A 9,229-nucleotide genomic window follows, 5' to 3' on the forward strand; every position below is an offset into this window, starting at 1 on the left:
GACTCCCCTCCCCCAATTCAGGGTTAACGGGGTACAAATCTGGGGAAAGAGTGTCTGTCACCTGTCCACGCCCTGCCCCAGTCCACTCCACCCATGAGACACAGCAGGTAGCATCTGGGACGGGGCGCCCAGACTGCCCACCACCCCCACCTGGGTCCCCCGCAAGACCGGCAGTGCCCCCAATTCCCACACGCACTCCTGTCCCCAGGAATAATCACGGCCATCTCCACCTGGGGTGGGCTTTATTATCACTGTCACTGAGACGATGATGAGAACATGGGAAGACAGCACTGATTTCCAGACCTTCACGGCAGGCGGGCATGTGCACACAAAACCTCCCGCGGAACGCTAAGCATCAACAACTGTCCTCTGGGCACCCAGAGCCACCCCCCAGGGGTAGGACAGCAGTGACCGAGGGGCGGGAGGCTGGGCCGCCCAGGAGGACCCCACACGGCAGGCTCCACCCGAAGTGCATTTACACACGTCTGTGCTACACGATGGCACACGATTAGCGTCTTAAATATACTTGTGTGTGTGTGTACATCTATTTTATCTGAACCGCGGCAGCTATTAAATGTAAAACTGACCACTTCTCTGTACGTTAACTTCACAGTAACTGTTTGCAAAAGACAATGAATCCAGTGTTGATAACTCAGGGCAGGCTTCCTGCCCCAGGAAAATAAATTTCTTCCCCGGTGGAAACTCCTTGGGGAAAACCAGGCCCGACGCTCACCTCCCCGCTGCCTGCTGGGGTGGGTGCGCGGCTGCTGGTCCGGCTCAGGCCCCGCCTTTGCTGGACACAGGTGCCCACACAGGCAGACTCACACTCACACACACACACACACACACACACACGGAAATCCGATCATGAAGCACATCACGCCAAGCGTGAGGTCCCACCAGCCCTTCCAGAGGTGGGGGGGGCAGGACAGTCAGAAGCGGAGGTCCCCTTCCCCCAGCTCTCTCTCTGGTCCGCAGGCCAGTTGCCCACACACCGGGAGAGCCGAGGGCTTGCAGGGAGACGGTCCCCGCCTGTCCACTTGCTGCAAAGGCCAATGGTCTTCTCACTACAGACCAGGCAAACAAATAAATACGACATCAAGTGTTGTCAGGGGCCGAGAAGATCACTTAAACTTGAACTCTGACCTCAGCGCCACTTCCAGTCACAGCAGAAAAAGCCCATGCAGTCTGGGGATACCAGGAGCCCAGGTGGCTCTGCCACCTGCGGGACCCCCAGAAGCTGGGGCAGCCCCACCCCTGCCCACCCCCTCGGGTTCCAGCAGCGAGCCCTGCTGGGTGAGCAGGCAGGCAGGGCGGGGTGCTCCACCCCGAGCACGAATGTGGTGGCCTTTTGCGTTTTAGGAGCTTCAGCCCAGAGGCCCCCCCGCCGCCCCTCCTCGCGAGACGGCTGCTCTCGCCCAGGCCCCGCCGTAGGGAAGGGAATCGCTGCAAACACGGCTCCTGGTAAAGACAGCAGCCTTCGGCCCCCCTGCTCAGTGCTCTGGAAATGACCAGCAGCTCCAGGGAGACCCTGAGCAGGCGAAATGACCTTCGAGGTCAGGCCTACCGCTGACCTGCGGTACTCAAGGCGGGCAGCTGCGTTCCCAGCCCCCTCAGTCCCACCCTGGGGAGACTCAGAGGCGCCCTGGATCCTGTGCTCAGGCAGGGGAGCGGCATGGCCCATCACCCACGGGCAGACATCTGGCAACCTCCGGGGCTCCTTCTGTATCTAGAGAGAATCGTTTCCAAGTCCCCACTTTCTCTGCCCTGTGATACGCTGCGGTCAGGGCCGAAAGCTCTGGAGGGCCGACCTGCCACCCCAGCGCCGGTAACGCGCAGCTTCTGCTGCCCTGGGGACCCTGCTGGGGCCTGCACCCCCGTCACACCAGCTGCGCCCGGCTGGCTCTCACTGTGCCCGGGGCCTCCCTCACAGGGGCTTCCACTGCCACCCACCAGGAGTAGCCGGTTCCATCAGAGCTCCCTGTCGGGGCCTCCCACTGGTAGCAGCTGTGAGTGTGCATCCGTCACCGAGCGTGGTGCCAGGCTCGCAGGGTACCCCTGAGCCTGCTGGGGAGCTGGTCAGGAAAGGCCCGGGTGGAGGGCCAACGGGCCTGCTCAAGCTGGGGACACTCCTCGGGACTGGCTGAGGGGACGGAGAGGAGGACGGTGTCTGGTCAGGGCACGGCCGGGAGCAGAAGTGAGTTGGCGGAGGCACAAGGCTGGAGAAGGGCTGTCCGTGGGGCTCCCAGTCGGCCCAAGTCTGAGGCTGCGCTCCCAGGGAAGCAGGGTTCTTTACCCCTGGCGGGCCCAGCCTCAGGGGCTTCACCTGCTGAGCTCCGGCCCCTCACACTCCATCCTCACGCCTGCAGCGAAGGTCACACCAGCAGGGACTTGACCAGGCCACAGTGGAACTTGCGGACGTGGCGGTAGAGGTCCCCCGACTGCGTGAAGCGGCGCTCGCACCAGCGGCAGGCATGGGGTTTCTCGCGCGTGTGCACCACAGCGTGGCGGCTCAGGTTATGCGAGTACTGGAAGCTCTTGCCGCACTGCACACACGTGTAGGGCTTCTCGCCCGAGTGCGTGCGCTCGTGCCTCTTCAGCGTGTAAGTGCAGGAGAAGGTCTTCCTGCAGAGCGGGCAGGTGGGTGCTGCGCCGTCGGGCGAGAGCCGGGCGCGGCCGCCGTCCCGCTCGCGGAAGTGGGCGCTGAGGTGCAGCTGCAGCACGTGGGCGCTGGGGAACAGCTTGCCACACAGCGGGCAGAGGCAGAGGCGCCCGGCCGGCCGCAGCACATCCTCGATCGCCCCCCGCTCTGCCTCCAGCTCCAGTTCCCCACTGCCCACTTCGCTGACCGGCAGCGGCTCCAAGCCTCCGGCCAGGCGCGGGGCTGCAGGAACACAGGGCGGCTGCAGGGGGCTGTGGGGGCACCGAGGGCTTCTGCTGTCCCCTTGCTCGGACAGTGAGTCTGACTCGTCCTTCACGATCGGCTGGGCCCCTGGCTGCATCTGGCTGCAAGGGGGTGTCTGGAGGACGCAGGGTGGGTGGATTGGCTCCCGCCTCGGGCCAGGCTTCAGCGACAGGTCCAGGGCCCGGTCTGACTCTCCAGGAGCCTGCCAGGGGGGAGGCCCCCGTGCCAGTGGAGGGCGCGTGGCCTTGACCCCAGCGGGAGGGAGCCTGGCCTTCTGGGCGGCTGGACAGAGTGCAGGGGACCAGGCAGACAAGGGGCCTGGGGGCTGGCCAGGCAGCTCTGCCCCAGGGGCAGGCGTCTCCAGGGGCAGTGCGCGCTCCTTCTCCTGGAGCCTGTTCTTGCAGACCTTGACGATGTCGTACATGTGCAGGTAGCTGGCCGCAGCCAGGACGTCCTCGATGGGCAGGCTGCGCAGGTCCAGGCGGCCCTCGTACATGAAGTCCAGCAGACGGCCGAAGGCGGGCGCCGTGACGATGTCGCCGTTGAGCCGCACCGTGTCGCGGCTGCCCGCGGGCCGGTCCCTGTAGAAGAGATGGAAGTAGACGCTGCACGCGGCCAGCACGGCGCGGTGGGCCGGGAAGCGCGCGTCGCCCACCAGCACGGTGCAGTCGCACAGGAAGCCCAGCTCACGCTGCTGCCTCAGGCGGCCCAGCAGCCGCCCGCCGTGCTCCGGGAACTCCATGCCGCCGCGGTCATCACCTGGGCACAAACGGGACTCCCGTGAGCGCGCCTGGAGACGCCGCGGCCGCCGCTCACCCCCAGTCGCCCGACCAGCCCCCAGCCCTTCCCGGGTGCGGGCAGCGCGGGGAGAGGGGCGCGGGGCTCCGCGCGCAACTGCCCGCCTGGAGCCGCCCTGGGCACCTGCCCGGAGCAGGAAAAACTCGATCGAAAGTAAACAGGAGCCGCTCCGCCGCGGAGGCGGGTCCCGGGACGCGGGCGGAGGGGGCCGGAGTCGCGCGAACCTGCGCGCGTCCCCGCCAGGAGTGCCCCTCCCCGCCAGGGCGCCTCTGAACTTCACTCCCGGGCGGCCGCCTGCCGCGTCCCCCGACGCCAGAGTCGCCGCGCCACCGCCACCCCCGGCCCGCGCCCCCGCGCCGCCTCCAGCTGCTGCCCGGCCCGCCAGATGCAGCCGCCGCCGCCGTGGGCCCCATTTATGGCAGCGCGGCCGCGGGGAGCGGGCCGGCGGGCGGGGCGGGCAGAGCCGGGCGCCCGCCCCCCGCGCTCACCTCCGCCGCCCCGAGCTTCTCTCCGGCCGCTGCCCGCGCCGCACGCCCTCCCCGGTGCCGCCCCGGCGCGCGCGGAGCTGCGGGCAGCGCGCCCCGGCGGGGAGGGCGCGGGGACGGGGAGGGCGCCGGGCGGGGCGCGCTCCAACTTGGCTGGCCGGGCAGCACCCGCCGCTCGCCCCGCCCCGGAGAGAGCGAAACTCGGGGCGGGGGCTGGAGAGGGCGGGCCGAGGCGACTTCCCGGAGCGGCGGAACCGCTGAGGTCACCCACGCCACCCCTTCCCTGTCCGCCCCGCCCGGCCGGGCCCCGCGCGCCGCCATCTGGGGCGCTGGGGTGGGAGGGGACGCGGGGCGCGGCGCGGGGGGGCGGGAGGGGGCTCTCTCGCGATACTTGCCGTCTCGTCCTCAGGGTACCCCCCCCCCGCATGGGGTCCCAACTGCGCCCGTCTGTTAAGGGACCCCTTCCGAGGACCGGCTCCTCTCCCGGCCAGCGCTGAAGCAAATCACCCGAAGGCACAGACGGGACACGGCCTCCTGCCACCTCGCGGGGCGCCTGCCCTGGGATGGAGCAGGGAGGAGTGGGGGGGTCGTAAATATGGAAAAGCTGACACCCCCTTTTCGTTGAAAGCCTCGTTTTGAATTCAGGTTAATTTAGCTGGGACCCTCTTCCAAACAGCCGGGTTCTCGACCTTGGAGTCTTGAACAGAGAACTCTCATCTTGTCAGCCCACCCAGCAAAGCGTCTGCTGGGAGCCAGGCGCTGAGTGGTGTACTGGGAAAGCATTGGGGGCTGGGCACGTCCCAGAAGAAGTGATGGGGGTGAGGGGACCATCGCGGTGATGGAGACAGAGGAATGTGCACCCCGACCCCAGAGCCAGCGGGAAAGCGTTCAGGGAGAGGAGACGCCTTGGAGGGGCTGGGTTGGCGCCCCCCGGGGCTTGGCGATTCAGGCGCAAGGGCACCGTGAAGGTGTGAGGGGACACCCAGATCTGCTGCGTGAAGGAAAGAGCCCGAGAAAAATAGAAGTGACTTTGGAGAGGTTGGGGCCCCTGGGACGGGGTGTGCTGTTGGTGGGGGTCTTTTCCCAGCCACCCTGCGCAGAGCAGGACTGAGGCACTGCGGACCATTGCTCAGCTCTTCACAGCAATCCTGCTAGTCAGGTACTCTGATTATGACACCTGTTTAGGTGGAGGTTCGCTAAGGTGCCCAGGGCCACGCAGCAGGCAGTGAGTTGTTGAACCAGGATTCAGAGCTGGCAGTGTCCTCAATTCTCACCTGCACAGCCCAGCAGCCGGGGAGGAGTAGAAAGGGGTCCTTGACCAGAAGTGGGCGTGGTGTTGGGGGAGGGGCTGGATTACAAAGGCCGGGGCCCCACTGGCCAGGTATGCCAGGGCAGAGGAAGCGGCAAGAGGTGTGGGGAGCCCTCCAGCCACGCTCCTGCAAGGCTGGGACCCCTGGGAGGAGGGGGTTCCCGGCTGTGAGGTGGGGTGGGAGCCCCCAGGGATCCTATTCAAACCCTGGTGGGCTGGGGGCCTGAGGCGTGGCCAGAGGCCCCAGGGCCCACCGCAGTTAGGACCAAAAGTCTGAGGGAAGGAAAGCCACGTTCTTATACTAAAATACTGTTCCTTATCTACCTGAAATTCAAACTTGACCGGACAGCTTGCATTTTTATTTCCTAGGTTCGGCAGTCTCAGCTTGGAGCCCTGGACTCACACTGTGCTCAGAGCCACAGAGACTGCCCTGGCTCCCACGGCCCAGGCGCTCTGGGGGTCCCTTCCTGAGGAGGGCCAACCTCCTCCCCCACACCCACGCCCCCCCAACCCAGCGGGGGGAGCTGATTTCAAGTCAGCTCAGAGTGAACCTGGAGGGGACTGCCTCCTGGGGTCTTGCCTGCATCAGAGCCCTGCCCCTGCCCCCTCCCAGCCTTGGGCATGACCCTTAACCTCGTCAAACCTTAATATTCTCACCTGCAGAATGGGTAGATTAACTGCGGGGCCTGGCACACAGCAAGACTCCAGGCCCTTTCACGGCCAGTCCTCAGGTTCCACACTTTTCTCCCCGGAGAGCCCTTCCCGGCTCCTCCCCAGTCCTGTCTCTGCACCAGCATCACCCCCTGGGAGTGGTCCTTCCTGATCACCCCCGCTCAGGTCCCCCCAAACCCACAATCTCCTCTGTGGCCTTAGCCTTCTCCAGAGTGCGCCCCATGTCAATGTGACCTTGGCACCCCCCACTCCCCGCTGTATCCTTGCTGCTAAGAAGTTGGCGTGGCACAAAGTGCGGGTGCCGTTGTGTCTCTTGAGTGAAAGCGGGGCAGAGGCATCTGTGCGGGATGTCCACGGGTGCTGCCAACCTAATCCCGGCTGCTCCGTCGTGCCCACCTCCCCAGCCAGGCAAGGAGTGAGGCCCTGGGGCGGGCAGGGTGTCCTGGCCTGCCCTGCTTGGCTGGTGGGACAGAGGGCTCCTTGGGGCCCTGACAGAGGTTGTGGGGCATGGACAGGGATCGCAGCAGCAGCAGCAGGGGACGCTGCCAGCAAGAGGCTGGGGTTGTGCTGGGTAGGGATGGCTAAAGGAGGAGAAACCTCACTGGGAGGAGGGGATGGGGGAGAGAGGCCCCTGCCTTTTTCTGGTCGGAGGATCTTAAGTCTTCCCGGAGTTAAGTCTTCCTTAAGGCCCAGGAGGGGCCGTCCCAGGCAGCCCCGAGATGGCACTCGGCAGCGAGCAGCCCCCGGCTCCCAGATCCCCTCTTTGGCCTGGTACGGTCTCAGGTACCAGGATGACAGGAGGCTGTCGCAGTGGTGCGGGCACAGCTTCCCTGAACGCAGCCAGCCAGGCGGCCATCTGGCCCGGGAGCTGCCTGGAGGCCCTGCCCTGCAGCTGCTGCTGAGACTAGGCAGCCCGGGGCTCCGGCCCCTGAGTCCTGCCCGATGGCCGGCAGCTGCGGAAGGTGACAGGGCCGGAGGACCCTGTGCTCTAGGAGGGGGCAGGTGGCCTTCCTCCCCAGGGGCCGGTGCAGCAGTTTTTGTTGCAAACATCTGTCTAAGGGGCTCCTCCGCGGCCTGAGCCTCAGCCAGGGTGGCCGGTGGGTCTGGGTCCGCTCCTTGACATTCTGTCTGGGGGGGCGGGCAGGAGGTGTTCTAGAGAGGGACTCTGCTTTACCTCCGGAGGCCAGAGGAGGGCGCTGGCCCTGCCCGAAGAGATGCCCCAGCCACAGGGCAGGTTCATGTAGGCGCTGCATGGAATGGGGTGTAGGGCTCACCGCAGGTCACGGGCCCTTGGTGGGCGCACCAGGCAGGGAGGCCTCCTGGAGATGGGCCAGCGGTGAGGAAGCCTGGAGGTTTTGCACCACCGTGATGACACCTCTGGCCAAGATGCTGTCTTCAAATGGCCAGCAGGCCCGAGGACAGCCAGGGGAGTCGCCACGTTATCCACGAGAGGGCGCCCTCCCGGGGGCCCCAGTGGCCCTCGAGGCCACCGGGCCTCCTCTGCCTTCTCCTCAGCGTTGCCAGCGCAGGATGGGTGGTGGGTGCGGAAACCCCTCCTGGGAGAACGGTGGGTGGGTGGGATGGCCCCAGAAGGGGGTGAGCGACGGCCAGGTGCCCCAGCAGCACGTGCCAGTCGGGCCTCTCCCCTGGCCCCTGGAGGCGGGGCCTGGGGGTGCACATTCAGAGCCCACGCAGCTGGCTGGGGTGGGAGGGCGGGGTGCCAAGGGGAGAGGCCCAGAACTGGGTGTCCTCCCCCGGAGGAGCGAGTGTCCCCCCGAGCAGGGGAGGCAGTCCTTCCCTCAGGAGCGGCCTTCTCTCGGTCAGCCCCAAGAGGAAGGGACGGCGGAGCCCCAGTGCCGGCTGCGGACGCTGTCCTGGGTGCTCAGCTGCTCCTACCTCTGACCCAGATGAAGTGTCTATACCCCCCAGGCTGAACTCTGACCCTGGACGAGGAACAAAAATGTCCTCCTCCCCCAAATACATACCAACCCCAGAAAGGTAGCCCACAAGTCTTCCTTTTACAAAAGGCTTACCATCAACTTGGAGGCCTCAGGGTTGGGGGGAGGGGCAGCTGTTGGAGAAACTTGCGATCAACAGGGCCCAGGGAGGGGTCAGGGTGGGGAGTTGTCTGCAGTGTCCTGCTGGCCCCTTAGCTGTCCCCCAGTGGACCGTGAGTGCCTGGGGCCCAACCAGACATTAGGGAGGATCCTGGGCTGCCTCAGCCGTGACCGCTCTTCTCTGGAGTCTGCCCCCTCCAGCAGCCCGTCTGGGTGTCTGTGCCCGACTCGGGGCGGCCACTCCAGGCCAGGGGTGCTGGATGAAGCGGTGCCAGTTGGACGCCCCTCCACTGGCCCCTGTGGCCCTCTTCTCCCTCTGTCACCACATGAAGTCCCCGTCCACTTTCGTAGCTGCCAGGTGTCAGTATTTTCCTTTTGGGGAAGGCGAGCTCCTGGCAGACCCCAACCAGGGAGCAGGCCTCGCACTGCCGGTCACTCCAGGGCGAGACCCACAGTAGGCCTTCGGCACACAGACAGATGACCGATCGCCCACCTTCCAGCCAGCCTCCTGCACGACCCCCAGGGGACCTGCACTAGTTAGGGTCCTTGGATTGGGTCTTTTAGGACCATCCCGGCCCCTGCAGCCCTCAGCTCCCGAGCTTCAACTACCCACTTGGGGCACATTCTAAAAGTCACACTAACCTACACCCCAACCCCACCCCCGCCCGACGGAGGCAGAAGCCCAGGATTCGTCCCAGACCGGCCCTTTTAACAGAGTCGGGGCAGTACTGGGCCGAGAAGTGCGGGCTCACCGGACAAACTGGGAAACCAAGGCCAGAGAGGACGTGGCCTGGGGACAGGCCCCGCGGAGGAGCGCAGCGGTCCCCGTCCCCGAGGGCCGCCCGCTGCGCGCTCCCGCTCCCGGCGCCGCGCCCTCGCTCGGCCCACGGTGGGGCCGCCCCGAGCGGCGGAGGCGGATGTGGGCGGGCGGCCGGGCGGGGCGGGCGCGGGGCGGGGAGAGGGCGGGCCGGCGGGACCGAGCGCGGCGGGCGGGCGGCCGGCC

At 66.5% G+C, this 9,229-nt stretch overlaps 1 protein-coding gene across 1 annotated transcript; it reads right to left on the reverse strand.

Moving 5' to 3' along the window:
- Positions 1-225: 225 nt before the first annotated feature.
- On the reverse strand, positions 226-4,643 carry ZBTB42 (zinc finger and BTB domain containing 42). The gene is made up of 2 exons (XM_027100270.1): positions 4,192-4,643; positions 226-3,664 (listed from the first exon to the last, which is right to left on the reverse strand). Exons 1-2 carry the CDS (start codon positions 4,613-4,615, stop codon positions 2,376-2,378), a joined length of 1,713 nt encoding a protein of 570 aa, XP_026956071.1. The 5' UTR covers positions 4,616-4,643; the 3' UTR covers positions 226-2,375.
- Between the last annotated feature and the right edge of the window lie 4,586 nt (positions 4,644-9,229).

The sequence above is a fragment of the Aethalodelphis obliquidens genome, unplaced genomic scaffold (assembly GCF_003676395.1).
Source record: "Aethalodelphis obliquidens isolate GAN/ISIS:26980383/991018 unplaced genomic scaffold, ASM367639v1 scaffold866, whole genome shotgun sequence".
Classification (NCBI taxonomy): domain Eukaryota; kingdom Metazoa; phylum Chordata; class Mammalia; order Artiodactyla; family Delphinidae; genus Aethalodelphis; species Aethalodelphis obliquidens.

Coding starts and splice junctions, on each gene's coding strand:
- ZBTB42 (XM_027100270.1), bottom strand. CDS start 4,615: ATGCGGGGGGGGGGTACCCTGAGGACGAGACGGCAAGTATCGCGAGAG. Junction 3,665..4,191: donor AGAAGCTCGGGGCGGCGGAG/GTGAGCGCGGGG, acceptor GTTTGTGCCCAG/GTGATGACCGCGGCGGCATG.